This window comes from Rhinichthys klamathensis, unplaced genomic scaffold (genome assembly GCF_029890125.1).
Source record: "Rhinichthys klamathensis goyatoka isolate OS25496 unplaced genomic scaffold, OSU_Roscu_1.1 h1tg000121l_1, whole genome shotgun sequence".
Classification (NCBI taxonomy): domain Eukaryota; kingdom Metazoa; phylum Chordata; class Actinopteri; order Cypriniformes; family Leuciscidae; genus Rhinichthys; species Rhinichthys klamathensis.
In genome coordinates, this window is record NW_026606658.1 from 2,613,304 (window position 1) to 2,630,575 (window position 17,272).

Sequence of the window (17,272 nt, forward strand, 5' to 3'; positions counted from 1 at the left end):
GTCACAATTTGCGGTTTTGTAATAACAAGTTCAAATGTGACAGGATTTTGCAATGGATAGGCTACTTTGTATCCCGTTATGAAAGTTTCAATGCGTTCATTGTTTTAAAGGGGCAGTTCACCCTAAAGTGAGAAATTGTGTAATCATTTACTCTCCCGTGTTGTTGTCAAAACTGTATGACTTATTTTTATTCTTGTGGAACAAAAAACAATGTAAAGCAGTCACCAAGTGAGAGCGAAAGGAGACAAATGCTGTGTCAGTATGCTACCTAATTCTTCCTAACTTTTCTTTCTGTGTTCAGCAGAAGAAAGAATAGCAAATTGGATTGGATTAACATAAAGATGATTAAATGGTGACAGGATTTTCATTTTGCTGAACTATATGGCAAGCCATTTTAGCTTTTAACCCCTTAAGTGTCACGGGCCCACCGGTGGGCCCAAATCCTTTACATTTTTAAAACAGTAATATCCTATACTAAACCTAAACTAATCTTGACAAACTATATATCATTTGAAAGCTTACAATCTCTAGTTTCCATATGTGGTGATTGATTTTCAAAATAAATTACAGAGGAGCCGTAATTTATCAATTTGCAACAATAATATTTTCATACTCTTAGACCTTTATTTTGAAATAGTGATGAACATGAAAAATCATGAAAGAAGGGTAGAAACCTCAGTTTGTTTTCATTCCAAGAGTTCAAAAGATAGCATCCATTCAATTATTTAAAAAAAAAGGTCTGAATTTTTTTTTTTATATAAAGAAAAAAATTATATGATGTGGCAGGAAGCTAAAACGCACATGCGTGTTCTTTTTATGTTTCTTAGAGGTTGAAATCATATCAAAATCTGCCAAACTTCTCATATTACTTCTGAATAGGATGTCTACTTCATAAATTGTATGAAAATTGTGGAAATAATGGTTCATATCATTCAAAACACATATGGAAATGGAGGCGCCCTTATATGGGCAGTAATGGAGTCTGGTTGTCATCTAGTGAAAAAGTTTGGTACTGCGCCCAAACAAAATCTTACTGAAAGCTCATTTTTTGAGATATCAACCTAAAATTTGAAACACAACTTGTTCAGATTTTTGGCTTTGATTTTTTTTGCAGTTTTAGAGTCGCCCAGGTTTTGAAAATATATATTTTATATAAAATATGAATAATTAAATTTTTTACATTGTACATTTTCATAAACTCAAACTTCTATAACTTTTTTTCTATTTCACTTTCTTAATTTATTTCACTTCTACAAGAATCTGCCAAATGTCTTCTTTAAAACAAGACCAATCTTACGTCTATATTCCAAAGCATTCTTGAATTACAACCATTTAAGTTCGAAATGTGCATTTTCATGTATATTCAAAAAAAGGGGGGTGACACTTAAAGGGTTAATGTTCCCAGCATTACTCGTCATAATTGCATTTTTACTATTTCAATTAGAGAATAATAATAAATGAAGGACCGCAAATGTTAGGATATATGCATAAACAAGATAAGATGACTGTCTTTCCTTTTAAAAGAGCTAAACTTTTCTCCTGAATAGACTTGTCATGTCTGCATTTCTATAAAATTCATAGAAACTTAATTTTAAAATATGAACAATAAATTCATCCCTCCATTTTCAAGTGTTGTCTGCCTACTCTCATGTGGCTTCTCTGACTCGCCCTCACGCCGATCTCTCCTGTCACCTGACCCTTATTAGAAAATGTAAATGCACAAAATTAATGACATTCATAGTCATACAGAATCATCAGTGTTGGGCATGTTACTTTAAAAAAGTAATTAGTTATATTAACTAGGTACTTCTCACAAATAGTAACTAAGTTTGTAACTGAGTTACATCATTACACAAGTAACTAATTACCAGGGAAAGTAACTATTGTGTTACTTTAAATAAAGCTGCAGTCCGCAGTTTTTCCTCTTTGTCGCCATCTCTGTTCGAAATCTGCAATTGCAGTTATTCGTGGAATTATTAACTTTACGTGAGTTGTACCTCAACACGGCACAGCGCGGATGAACACAATGTTTGAGGAGAGTGTGAGGCTGTCAGTCACCGCGCCGGTGTGGATACTGGCATTCAGAATCACATTATTCTTTTTGGAAGTATGACCAACATAATAATTTTCACCCAAAAATGTCATGTGAACAAGAAAGTAACATCCACTTTTGTTTTGGTTCTGACATTGCAGTAAATCGCGCTGATTAAATCTAACAATCGCTAATCATTTCACGTAAAACCGTGCAAATTATACTTTAATTGTTCGCAAATTGTTAATGTTAACAACGTCAGCATTGCGTGACTGCATTTAATGTCCTTCCGATATTTATCCTTGTTTTGGCATAGGATCAGTTGCAGTCTCTTTTTTTCTGTAGCCACTCCGAAGTCCGAACAAAGTTTTTTGCATTTTACAACGGGTGAATCTTCAGTTGTCACTGGTGATTATCGTTTGACCCTTTCTTGATCCGCCATCAAATTGATAAGTTTAATTATATCAAGTGCTGTGAGAAGGCTATAAATCTCCACCTCCAACATCCTCACTCGCAATATTGCCTACTAGCCGAGACTCCAGGCTTGTTTGAGATGTGCCTTGCCTCGCCTGAAATGTATGCGAGAGTAGGCGGCTGCAGTGAGAGGAGGAGTGAAAAAAGTGTAGGCAAGACGGACAGATCTCTCTTCTCGCAGTGGATCAGACACCTGTGAGATCAAAGACTGATATCGCGGGATTCACAGGATTCATGCCCGTGCACGGTGTTGCTAATAAACTGGATGTAATTTAAGTTCTGTTGCTTTTATATGAAAATAAATATAATGAACAAGACACCCAAAGTACTTATTTAATTCCATTTTAAATAGGCCTAAGTGTTAACCAATAATTTTTTCTTTGATACAGACATGTGTTTTTTGATAAAAAAAAAAAAAGATAAAAAATACATCACATTCATAACCCATACAAAGATCGTACTGTCAGAGAGTTTGGGAATATCCACACATAATTTATACACATAAAACATGATATCAGAGTTTTAAAATCAAACATTTTAAAAGAGAACAATACATCACAGTTGTTTAAACCAATGAGCATTCACTGACGACTGTGTCGTCAGTAAGTCGTTTCCCATCATGCTTTTGATCGGCGCAGTCAGTGGAGAGCAACTGCGCGCGACTGCAGAATCCGACACGTGCGCCTTGCGGTCGCGAGAGTTTTTTGACATACATCAGCATGACACCAGAGCAAGCCGGACAGCACTCGGACACATTTCTAACCGGCATGCATCTCGCAGTCGCAGTGATCACCGGTGATCGGTTCTGCACAGATTTTGCGAATCTCAAACAAGCCTTCCTTCTTTGTGTGTACAGATGTGACGTAATAATGACGCAAAGACATCGAATCTCCCGCGGAAATCCACCAGTACCACTGACGCGAATACGCGAATAGACGCATCATTCGCGCCGGGCGTAGCGAATGACGCGAATTGGGCGACGCGTTTGCCGCGAATGTCTTCCGCGCAAGTTGAAAAATTTGAACTCGAGCGAATGTTCAAGCGTCTAACTAGACGCGTATTTGACGCTCTATTCGCGTTCGGTGTGAACACACCAGCTCAGACTAAATGCAGAAGCGACCAAGCATAGAGTCCATTGCTAATAGTAAAAATGCAATTGCAGAGCTCTACAATTGAATTAGAGAGCTCTCTAATCATAGGGCCTAATTGTTACTAGTAAAAACTGAATTGAAGAGCTCTGTAATTTAATTATTACCAGTAAAAATGCCATAACGATGAGTAGCACTGGAACATTAAAAACTAAAACAGCTTGGCATAAAAACTGTCCCTTAAGTACATCATACTGTGTTCTTGAACTATTTCAGATTAAAACATATGTGAGAAAAGTTATGGGATATAACTAAAACGTCTCATGTTTTACATTCAGAGGTAAGTTTGTTATGCCTTTTTCCACTGTGTAGCCTACTGAAACATTTAATATCATGGGTGTTTCCTTCTAGCACATGATTTATTTATATTTAAAGTAATAGATTTTTTCTTCTGAACTCTTTCCTTTTTGTTATATTATGTTCACATTGAAAATGCCTCTGAAAGCTGCTTTTATAGTTTTTTCGTTTGTTTATTTATTTATTCATTCACTTATTTATATATTTATTTAGCTATTTTTAATATGCCTTTCATGTAAAGAGTTTTCTCCTTGTCCTGGAAAATAATACTATAACCCCCCCCCCCCCCCCCCCCCCAAAAAAAAAAACATGAATTACTACCCAAAGCGTATAAAAAGTGTTTAATATTCCATTTTCTAAATGTTCACAAGGTAAAAAGTGTCCATAGTTAAGGACTGGTTTATGGTCAAGCTAGTGCACTACTTTAAAGACAATGTTTTTCTAAAGCTTTACCATACCTCTACCCACTATCAGTCACCTAAAACAAGAGAGAGATGAAATGTTTTCACTTTGAAAAACAGAGGATGTTCTACAGTCAACCTAAAACCTACTTTATTGACTTAAATTAGAATTACTTGTTCCAGGTATAGTCATGTATCCAGCTCATTATTGCTATAGTCCTGCAATATTGCACATCTCAGTATGTCCTTTCCATCCTACACATTGCATAATGTGAAGCTAATGCTCCAAAACAAACGCTATAAGGCCACAAATAGGTTTTAAGGCTATAAGCTTCTAAACTAGATTATTTAGTCTCTGGGCCAAAGATGTTCCTTTACTGTGAAATGTAGCTCTACACAAACTCTGTCATTTTGCCCTGTAGGAAATGAAACGTGAGCCATGTGTCTGAATGACGTGGGAGCGTCTTCACTGATGATTAAACCGTAACAAACGCACACAACTTCAAAGCGCTGTGGTCTTCCCGCTCTTGCTCTTACTCTTGCAATGCTCTTGGCGGGGAGCTACTACATTTTAAAAGCTGTTAAATTATATCTTGGAGCACAGAACAAGCTACTCTGATATTCTTTAACAATGCAACCCTTAGGCCCGAAGATTTATGTTTCCCAACGTGATGTGATTCCTTCAGCTGTTGGAAGCAGGCTACCTTTCAAGACAAGATTACGTTTAGTCTCCTATAGAATTGCAGCACCATTGTGTCTTTCTGTCCCCTGAGGGCCAAAACTTGTGACATTAATTAACCTTTAAATGATGACTTTATGCAGAATAAATCACTGGCTGCAGATGAGATCAAATTGCCATTATGACAGAGACTAAACTGTGGCCTTATTAAACGACTAATTTTTTTACTTATTCTTTTAACAGATGTTACATTGAGGTTTTTGATAAGTCTATAAGCATGAAAATCAAAAAGTGTTATAGAGGCATGAAGTTATTTCATTTTAAGAGCTTCCATAATTACTACTGTTCGTCTTACAGAAGACAACAGCTAATGGAATTTATACTAGATTATACAAGATGAAAGTTTTGCTGACGGTTCATGCATGTTCTTACAAACGTAGGCTACGCATATTTGCCCCAGAGGTTTTTAACTAGAATTTGGAACATTCTCCAGCAGCATGCCTCAAATATTTCAAGCTAATCCAAACCGATTCCAGCTTTAAAAATACATGTTAGCATACAGATTCCACTTTTTCCAAATAAAAAAGAAGATTTGATGGGTTTAAGGAGTACAGCAGTCTCAAATTATTGTAATGTAATTCTGACACCACCAATGCTAAATAAACATCTAATGCTAATAAAATCATACAAGTTGGTCATTTTGTCTCCAGTCTGAACATAAGAATTAGAACAGTTAAAGATAAAAGTATACCGAGAGTAACAGTACCGAGAGTAACCAGAAGATGTCAGTAACACATTGTTGATGATTTTGAATTGCTTGAAAAAATATTATATAGGCCTACTCGCAATAAATACTCTTTTTACTCACCTTTACATGTCATGTGACCAGAACCTTGCCTCTGTCACGTTTGGCTGCTCAATGACAATTAATATTCAGAAAATATTGTCAATCTAACTATATTGACACTATCGGATGAGAAACAAAAACTGAACTGAGCTGTATACCGTAATGACAGTCTTCTGTAGAGCTGATTTATAGCTGTAATTGAAGTAGGTTCATTGATGACCCATGCAACATTTTTTTTTTTTTTACTGTCTAGCTATTTTGAAATAATCTGTATTATAAAGTGCTATATAAATAAATAAATGTTACAACGTTATAATATGATTATTCATATTCTAGAACATGAATATTTATTGCTTTAGAAGAAATTAAGTCGTCTTCGCACTATACTTTTCTCAGTTACTAACAAATATATGAACCTTGTATATTTTGTATTGATTAATTAAAGTGTTAAACCTTTTTTTGAGTTGGATCTGTTGAAAAAAGATTCATCTGTAGTTAATGACTGTCATCATTGAAATTCTGTCACAATTTACTCACCCTAATGTCGTTTAAAACGCGTTTCCTCTATAAACTAACAAAAGGAGATGAAAACTTTTTGACTTTCTCACAAAACTATTGTATGGCTTCAGAAGAAGGATATAGCACACAGATCATATGGACTTTTATGGTGTTTTAATTGTGCTTTTTGGTATATGAGGGTCAGTAAATGTTAATAACCGTTACGTTAAATAGCCCTTTAATATGTCCAGCTATTGTCATCTGAGCATTAAAGGGATATAGTTCACCAAAAATGAAAATTCTGTCAATTTACTCATTCTGATGTCATTCCAAACCTATAAGACTTTTGTTCATCTTCAAAACACACATACATATATTTTTTATGTAATGTAATTTTTGTCCCTCCATTGAAAGTCCATTCCACCAAAACCTTGATGCTTCAAAAAGTCCTTTAAAACATGAACGTAATCCATATGAATTGAGCAGTTTAGCAGTCTTCTAAAGAGACACAATTTTTATGATGACCAGATTTAATATCTAATGATCAGCGCACATACACAGACCACACTGAATATGGTAAACACGGAAGTCAGCTCTACTTGCTTGACATGTGAGAACAAACCTTAGAATTTTCATTCTCAACCCTTGAAAATGAAACCGTGTTAAGAAACTTTCCATTCAGCGTTTCATTTGAATCCTGTGAAAACTTGACATTACATTTTTAGACTGACACAGACAAACCTTCAATCCCCAAATGTCAAATTTAACGCATACAGTATGTGACATTATTTCCACAACTTTAAAAAAAATCCATTCATTCAAAACTCCAATATCTTAGTCTGGGGCCTGGGGTTTGGACTATTGCACTATTAAAATAAATATGGTCTATGCTTCACATGTCTGATTTGATATTTGCTTTAGAATGCGTGCCAGACAACGTTCTTTGCAAGGATAACAGTACCCCGAAATATGCAATATGCCATGGTAATGTACTCATTTTCGAGCTTCAGTAACTCCAAGTCAAAAATAATTTCAAACCTGAGATAGGAGGAAGAGAGGGCTTGTGACCCAAGCCGGTCTAATGATAGCCACACTGGAAAAAGCTAAAGTACTGACACTCCATTATTGTCCTATAGAGGAAGCTGAGGATTAGAACACCAAAGAATTTCAATAAAAGAGGTGTCTGTTGTGGGGCCGAGGCTCCTGGGGGGCTGCGGAGCTTTAGGCATTGTCCTGGAGGGTGATTGAGAGCGAGAGGAGGGGAGCGGAGAAGCATTGTGCAGGGACGGAGCCTTTCTAAAGGTGGTTATTAGGAGAGAAATGGCGTGGGGGTGGCTGTTGACTCTTCATCTTGTGTGAACAAAGTATCTGGCATATAGCTCTCTCTCGCGCGGCTTTCGCTTTACGACGGCCATGAATACTCTCTGCGGGCTCGCCCAGACCTGCACGAAGCCTTTTGTCCGGCTTAAGTGCGGTTTAATTAAGCAAGCTCTGTGTCCTGAGAGAAGAGAGGCGCTTTAAAGCGCCCGGGTCCTGCGGAGATGCTGGGGATGATGTGTAGTATCAGGGCTATTGAAGGAGAAAGTGTTTGCTGCTCTAATGAAAAAGGTTTGTTTGTGGGGGGGATGAGCGGGGAGGGGTGGAGGAGTGTCTGGGCTTTGTCCCCAGCTTACAAAGTAGGGACAAAAGCAGTGATATTATACAAATGCACCCATTTCCAGGACATGATGCAGGGACGGGGGCCCGGAGACGGGTCGGACTGCTCCATCTCAGCCCTGTTGGCACCTTACAAAATGATTTTTTCCCCCTGCCACAAAGATACGCATTCTAGTTAAATCCCGAGAGCAGGGGCTTCTGGGTACCGCAAATTTAGGGGGTTGCGGGCTTAAGCGGATTTTCTCTGCAACTGTAAGAACAAGCTAATTCCTCAGACCTCCTTTATCTCTAACATGGTAATAACAAACAATGAAATTCTGAAGAGAAAGGGGCAAAGGAAGAGGAGGGAGGAGAGACGCAGACACAAAAGAAGGAGAGATGGAGGGAATGAAAGAGAGGAGAGACGTGTGTGAGGAGAGGGTGGGCTTGGGTGTGTTAAGAAACTTTCTCGCTCAAGTGTTATGTGTGAACACTCCGCTAATCCAGGTTTTATTGCTTGCCTGTGTCCGGCCACACTGTCCGGATTGAGTGTGTGTGTGTGTGCGCGAGGGATAGTGGGGGTCTGCACATGTCCCTCTTTGAGGAAAGCCTGAGAAAGAGCCGGACCTGGTTACGGCCGTTTTCGGGTCGCCTTAGAAACCTGCACCACAGGGATCCTCTGTGTATGTCTCTGCATTCTCTGCGAATGCAGCAAGCAAACACATACGGATTAATGCTAATGTTAAAGGTGCGATCACATTAGCGAATTTTCGAAGATATTTCGTGGGCAAAAAAGATCTGTTGTCTACTGTAGTGATGTATGAAGCAGAACTCACAGCGAAGTCACTACTGATCAAAGTAGCGATTCCATGTGACCAACTTGAACCAGTTGCAAAATTTGTGCAGGGAAATATTTCGCCCTTAAGTGAAATTCCCAAATTGCATAGATTCCTACTGGAATGTCTGGATTCCGCCTGCGAAAATTCGCAGTGAATGTGACCGCACCTTAATGGTGTAACGTACACGTTGCTCCTGTTTTAACTCACTGGCTTATGTCATTTGCAATAGCTTGGATCTTCTGTCCACTCACAGGAAGCCAAAAGGGTGTCTTTCCCAGATTATAAGGGCTACTTTGTGGGTGTGTAGGGTGATGTATTATCCTGGCCCTAATAAAAAGCAGGAGTGTCCACAAACATGACTTAATGAGGGAGGATGAGAGACTCCTGACCCAGAGGTCAAAGCTCCGGGCGAGTCTCTTTATTCCCATTGATCTGCTAGTGCATTTCATTTCCATGCTCTAGGGCCCACTTCAGTAAATTCATTAAGTGCGATTGATACGAGAATCAAGACTTCCTCTGAAACACAATGGCCATGCTTGGAGGGAACGGCCTTGTTTGTGCTGAAGCTATGTCAAGCATCTCTGGCTTTTGTCCTGGTTTCGCACCATTGCGGTGCACTCTGGGGTTTGAGTCCTTGAGATTCTAATCGTAAGTTCATTTCCAGCCAGTCCGTTGTGTCGTGGCCTTACGGCCTTGACCTGGGAAACGTGGTTTCAGTGTTGTTGAGATGCCGACCGCAGACCGTTCCTTGCCTCCGCTCGTAAATTACGATCCTGGCAAGCAGGTCCACGTCTGTCACTCTTCAAGAATGCAGAATCAAACCGCTGATCTAGGCACAATGCAGCTGATGGAAAGCAGATCTTTATTCCCGATGTCAGGAACGCAGAACATGCTAAACGCCTATGGAACCTGCAATCTAACCAACAGGTTCATATCTGATCAGATCAAGGATGCATCATGTTAGAAACACTGAAATAGTTTGTGATGAACAATTAAGGTATCAGAATAACCAGTCATGCCTCAAAACGTAGTTGCAGTGCAGCTCTGACCGTTTTGATGTGGGAGAATAAAGGCAAAGAACAGGGGCAATGGAAATATGACCTCCAGACCGCGGTCAGAGCTGTCAGTGTCTCTCTTCGGCTCCTGCGGTGGATGCGCACAGTCCATGTCCCTGCTGTGAGTGAGACAGATAGATGCACTGGCAGATAAACAGAGAGACAGGCTTCAGTCCTTGATCACCGGATTGGAGGAGAGAGTTTTATCTGACAACATCCAAGCAAGAGAATACTGGGCAATAACACAAGTTAGACATTCCCGGAAAAGGGCACTTATGTGAAAAACTTTTTTATTTTGAATTGGAATTTGAAGTGAATTGGCCAGAACCTACAGGAAATTGAACTGGAATTCGATTTGGAATGGAAGGATGAGGAATTTGCTGAATTGTAAATCAGACTCTTCTTCCACCAAAAGTTAATCAATGAATCAATGAATGAATCAAAATCTATCTATCTATCTATCTATCTATCTATCTATCTATCTATCTATCTATCTATCTATCTATCTATCTATCTGTCTAATCAAAATCTATCTATCTATCTATCTATCTATCTGTCTAATCAAAATCTATCTATCTATCTATCTATCTATCTATCTATCTATCTATCTATCTATCTGTCTATCTGTCTGTCTGTCTGTCTGTCTAGCACTGTAAGGCCTATAAACCTTCAAACTTCAAAGCTTTTTTAACTTTTTTCAAAACTTCCAAGGAATCAATTTTTAAGCCAACAATCAGTTTGCCTTTGCTATTCTTTTCCAGTTTTATTTTATTTTCTAGTTTATTTCAATTTCAGTTTAATTATTCTTCCTTACATTCAAATTCTGGAATTCAAATTGTGTCACTCTATTCAAACTGTTGTTATTTTTTAGGTCTGACAAAAAAAAAAAAAGATGAAAGAAGAAAAATACCTAATGCATTTCTAGGCTGTTTTAAATGGAAACCTGCAAATGCTTACTGACACAAAACTCATTTATATGATTTTTTTCCCCCCAGGTCTCCAGTATTTATACCTGAAACCATTGTCAGTTCACCTCTGTCCTGGCATTTTAGGTCAATCTGAGACAGAGACTATATTAGAATGCATTGTCATCTTTTAGTGCTGTGGCTCTTTCTCAGCGTCGTCTGCCCTCAGCCCATTCCGAATGACAATAGTGTTTATGTAAAATGTGCTGCCTTTGGGCCACTGGGGCACACAGCACTGCATGCCTGGCCCTGCCACACCACCTTTTACGGCTTTTTATTGTGTTCCTTTTGTGTCCCATCATCACAAGGGGAGGACGCGGCCATCAAAATTCTCCAAGACAAAATTCTTCTCTACGTGTGTGAATGTATGTGCTCACACACACATTCGGAACAATTAGTTCGGGGCACGGCGTGCTTAAATACAGAGACGATGTTCCCTGAAGCCGTCACCGGGCGAGCGGCAGGCCCGAGTCTGGCACAGCTAGGTTTCCTTGATGTTAATACAGACAATATAGATCTTAATAAGACAAATCTACCTCTGCGAAACTCAGTCCTGACACCCTTTCATTCTTATTCCCTCCCAGTCTCCTTTCTCTCCCTCTCTCTTTCTCGCTCTGTTTCTTTCTTTCTTTGCTACATTACCAGGGGGTGGTGCATGATTGACAGATGGGCAGGAATAATAATTTTTTTTTTTTTGCATAACCTAAGGCCATGCTCTGTGATTGGCTTGCCAGCTGACATCTCCAAACCTCTCTTGTCGTTTTTTTCCCCCTCTCTCTCTCTCTCTCTAATATTGGCCCTGATGATCCTAAGGGGGAAAAAAGTGGGGAGAGAAAAAGATATGTACCTTAGGGAAGAACCTCAGTGAGAGGGAGGGAATCAGAGGACGAGTAGGAGCGTGTGTACGAGTGTGTGAAAGAGACACTTACTCTCCTAACTACTACTGGGAGACACACACTTTCCTCACCCAACTCAAAGAAGCAGCAAACCCTGGAGATTTTTTTTTAAAACCCCAAAATTTCTAATTAATCTCTCAAGCATCCATCTTTTCCTTAAGACTTGCCTGCTAGGACTTCATTTTCCACCCCTCTCTAGGAATTCTATGTACTGATCAATAGACAATTTCCATCCACACAAGACATACCTCATGGATTTGTACCTGGTTGGATATCTCATGTGCATGTGGTTGTCCAGCTCTCGGGTGCTTGGAGGCTATCCCATCTGGTGGTGAGTAGCAACGATCCCCACTTTCTGCATCACTTTCTCCAGTAGCACTGAGGGAGAATGCTGGTCAGTGATCATTTTTCAGAAGGCAGTAAATACAGAACACTTTCAGTTGACTGCGTGGAAAAAAGCTTCTCGGCTCAGTCCAAAGAATCTTAACCTCAGCCACTGGAGGGACGGAAATGCTAGCCTGTCTTTTTCCTCACTGCCGTGTTTCGCTCGGCTCCATTTATGTTGAATGTTGAAAATAGGCTGTTTTTGAAGCTCGCAGTGTTGTGAAAGAGATGCAGCGTGTATGTCAGAGATAAGGTTAGGTTAAGGTGTCAGCCAGCAGGCTTCTGGATTGGGATATTGTTGTCTTTCGCTAATAGCCTCGGCACTCCAGCCGTGTTAGGAGTGTTAATTGGGGCATTAGTGTGGATGTCCCTTGGCTTGGGTCTCAATAAATTCATTGGGGTTTAACCCTAAGTATCATTACACTATAAACCTGAAGCGGCTTTGAACATTTATTTTTCTCTAAAATCATTGTGCTGTGTATTATAATCATATTTGTGATTTAAAATACGACGATTGTTTTTTAACCTGTTCAAAGAAATTCTCCAAATAACCGACTTTCCATATAAAATCTTATTTTCCAGTGTAGCGAAATGAAGCGTACTGAAATAAAAGATTTACGGTTACTCATTTGAAATCAAAACCTTTTATATCATTGTGGCATTCAAAATTGAGATTAAAGTGAAATCCTTTCATTTACCTATTATAACCAAAATTCTTCATTCATTTTGCTTGATATGTTGAGTTGAGTCATTTAAAAACAAATTCAATTATTAACTACTTTAATCCTACAGAATATTATAAAAGATATATAAAATCATATATCATTGAATATATTCTAATATATGACATTTTAACTTAAATATGTTCATAATATATGTATTTCCATGTGTTCAAATGATATTATTCCGACTTGACATAGTGCTGTTAAAGTACTTATGTTTAGTAGATTTCTCTACATTCTGCAGGGATCATATTTACCTCCGAATGGTGCTGATATGTCATAGTTCCACTAATTACCCCATCCTCAAAATGCCACTGACCTCACAGGGTTCTCTTGTAACATGAGTCTTTTTGCAAAAATATTTGTGTAGGCGTATGACAAAAGCCCCCCTGGCTTATGATACAATACTTGTCAGAACTAATGTGCTTTAGTAGTCCCAGTTAGCATGTGGTCCCCGCTGCACTCTCGTTCCAAACCACCAGCATCTTCTGGTTTCGTTTATGGAGCGAGGGTTGCCAAACATGCAGTCGCACTCATATGCTTACACACACAAAGGCCACGAGGCTGAAGCATTATTATTTGCGTGGCTTTACTCATATACTGGTATTTAGTGCCACCAGACGAAACTGACAAAGAGCAAAGGAGTCTCGAGTCAGTGACCCGCAGCTGTTTCTTCTAACCGACGGTGTAATATTCACCCACTGACAAAGCATAACCTCCTTGATTTAGGTAAAATTAAAGTGGAGGGGAGAGAAAGTGAGAGCGTGAGAAAGAAAGTGATGCATGGCTGCAGGTAAATAGGTAGATGTGTCATCTTTTCTTGTCTTCTACCTGAAGGAGTCTGAATGGCATCAGCGAACCTGTGGTCCTAAAAAAGCACAGAAATGGATTAACAGAAAATATGTAGCAGGTGAAATGTCAATACCAAGAGATTAAATAAACTAAAATCTACGCATACTTTCAAAACGAGAGATTTAATATGCCCATTTAACCAATGTTTAATGATCAAATAAAGTGTCTATTCATGTCTACATTCAAAATCTGTGTTTTGGTCTCATGTGATTTTATATGATGCAGCCATGCATTTGTGTAGTTTTAGTTTTTTTTAGTTTCATTCAAAAATAATAATTCATATGATAATCAATAAAAAAATTATAACAATGTAAATAAACCTGATTTAAATGAAAAAGATTAATATTTTAAAGGCTATAATAATCAATAAATAATATGATAGTGTGTTTTCGTTTGTTTTAAAGGAGTCAATGGAACGTATGTGTGTCTTATAGTGAGAATTTATTCCATCCTGGTAGATCCTCTCCTTTTAATCCCTTCACATTTGAATGGACTTTAAATCTATGATGAACAGTGTTGCAATAATCAGGCCAATTTCTAGCCTAATCTGTTTCAGCAGCTTACCAGGCCGCTAATATCTGACTTTATCCTCTCAAGATGAACTGATTAAGCTCAGTCTTAAGCAGGGAGAGCTATTGAAAGCGATCAGCCTGTCTAGCTTTGTTCAATTTCACATGCATTACAGATGATGAGCAAGCTGAGACACAATCAGCAGTCACTCCAAATACCAGACAGAAAGGAACAAGGTTTTGTGGCTTCTTCCCACAACAGCACCGCAAAAAGCCACCATCCGTTCAGATCCAGCTGGCTGTTTGCACCGCCGTTTATCTGTTCTCAATCAAAACTTGAGCTTGGTTGCAGAAGAAGCCTGACCTCAGATGATCAAGTCATGGTTTGACCTGGAAACACTTTTCAGTAGCTCTTATTATCTGAAGTACCTGTCAAAACAGCGGAAGTGAACTGTGCGAAACCATAATATTAGAGATGTTAGTCATTTAAACATTTCTTCAAATTAATAACATTAATTATGAAATCAAATTATAAATCAATATTTCCTGAGAAATCAGTATCATTTAACATGGCATTCTGTGCACAATCCACCTTTTTACTATAAAAAAAATAGAAAATAGCTGAGCAAAACTCCAGATAATATGGATTCAAGCTGCTCTTTTTGTTATTGCAACAAAGCCTATATGCGGATTTAAGGACATATAGGCTTTAGTTCTCAAAAAGAAAGAGCCCTTTCAGTCGGAAACATACACAAACACTTGACATAAAACACTAATTCTGAATTAATTAAAATTCGGAAAACTCTTTTTTTTTAGAGAATAGGCATGAAGGAGACAGCATCGGGAGGCCAGTAAGCATTCTGACCTGCTCCGGTCTCCTGCTGGCTTCAATGGGACTTGACTCATCTCTGCGAGAGAGGAATGTCATTATACACCCTTCATACCAAACCCCCCCCCACACACCCACCCCTGCATGTCAGCCGGTGTCACTGCTTTAATGATACCGCAGGAAAATCCACCAGCTGCAATTCAGTGTGAAAAGATAATGGGGGCCACTTAGGAAAAGGAAGGTGAAACAGATAGCCCAGTCAGAAGAGTATTACTTTTCAAATGTATTGGTTCAATATCAGTAGCAAATCCAATAGCAATAGTCCCCATTGTGCCACAGCAATCTCGTATACAATCTTTGAAGAAAAGATTCTATAACTTAAAGGCTTCTGTCAGGTGCTTCTTATATAGAACCTATAAAGGGGTTCCTATTAGGGGATCATTTTTTGGAATGAATTTTAATTAATGAATTTTGTTTGAATTCATTTGTTAATTTGATTAATTTAATGAATTAAACATACTTTATCAATTATTAAGTAAATAAACTTGATGCGTAATTGAAAAAATTAAGTTATGTATTCACATAACTTAATTTTTTCAATTACGCATGGTTTAATAATTTGAAGGCAACGGGTTTCCCCATTTTTTTAAGTTTAGTCAACTGATCACTTTTTACAGTGGGGGAAAAAAGAAATAACCTTTTAAACATGAAAGTTTCATGCAATCATTTGCAGAAGTATAAAGACTGAAAAAGTTTGGGGTTTTTTTTCCAAAAAAATATTTCTATATTGTAGAAAAGTGACGCACAAATAAATTGAAACAAGTGATAAAAGCCATCTAAATTCCATTTAAATCACAGTTTTTGTCCCATCTACTTGTGGCCCCCACCTATTGTGAAATCTCACTGGTCCAAAATTCTGCCCCACCAAGCAGTTTTTGATTACTTTTTCATTACCTGATATTTCGTCATGTTGCAGTTTCGACAATTTGCAATTTGCTTGTTAGGGCACAGAGAGAGGTTTAATATGACTGACAGCCATGCACAGAGGTGCCTTATTATCTGGATTAAGAAGAGAAACGCACAGTTACTCTCATTCAGGGTTCGATGATGAATGGGTACGGACTACACCTGTGTTCTCTAGATCATCCAGACCACCTAAGGTTATCTCTGGAGTCATCCTATCACACACACACACACACATTTTAAATAGTGACAGTGGACGAGACAGATAAAGATTGGCTGGTGTGTGTCTGCATGAGAGAGAAAAAAAGTGGTGAGAGGTTTCTTTAAAGGTATAGTTCACCAAAAAAAAAAAATATATATATACATATAATTCTGTCATCATTTACTCACCCTCATGTAGTTCCAAATGACTTTCTTCCATGGAACGGAAAAGGAGAATTTCTGAAGACTGAATCATTCAGGCAAGCCTTGTTAACTGGATCAACAGATTCAATGAAAAGATCCAATTGAAGAATGATTCGTTCACTAAGCGAGATTGCAATTATCTCATAATTCTGTATAGTTTTAAAAGAAAATGTGGTTAAAAATATTAATATTTTAATAATAAAAGTGCTTTAGACATACTATTTGCCCAGTCTGTAGCTACCACATTTTGACATTTGGCTAATGTTTGGTCAGGCTTCCGAATGGAATTGGAAAAACCATCTTGGCTCTGATGAAAACCAAACTTCTACGTCCATCTCAGTTCACTCAGAAGGGCTTTAGGGAGTTGTGTAATACATCACAACTTTAATCAAAAGTGTCAGCTCGCTTACGTAGGGAGTGCCGGTGGAGTCAGAGTTGTTAGCGCTTTCTAGCTCCCTGACAGCTCCGCTAGTTGAACAGTGACAGGCGGCAGCTCCCAGAGACAGAGCCCCGAAGCCATACGTCACAGTAGTTTCCGCAGCACAAGGCCAGCAGTCTCAGAACTGAGGTTTAGGGCAGAGTTAATGACAACAGAAGTTATCACATTGTCCTGCACCAATAGTAGTAAAAAAAATGTCAACTGGTAGTATTTTGCTATGTGATAACTGGTTCAGTCAGGTCATTAACAACAAACCAGCTTCAAGCAGATTTAACCAGCTTCAGGAAGTCTAGTTGGTTTTTGGGTGCCTGTTGAGTAGCCAATGACCAGCTTGGACAAGTTAGAAACCAACAATGTTTCATAACAGGAGCTTAAGATGGATTTCAGGGGTATTTGCAGCATG

The 17,272-nt window shown here is 38.5% G+C and overlaps 1 protein-coding gene across 1 annotated transcript in view; it reads left to right on the forward strand.

Moving 5' to 3' along the window:
* Positions 1–11,678: 11,678 nt before the first annotated feature.
* Positions 11,679–17,272, forward strand: part of wnt3 (wingless-type MMTV integration site family, member 3) — a 28,592-nt gene continuing 22,998 nt past the window's right edge. Inside the window, exon 1 of the mRNA XM_056255512.1 lies at positions 11,679–12,097. Coding sequence (XP_056111487.1) covers positions 12,018–12,097 — 80 coding nt within the window. The 5' untranslated portion in view covers positions 11,679–12,017. The remainder of the gene's footprint in view (positions 12,098–17,272) is intronic.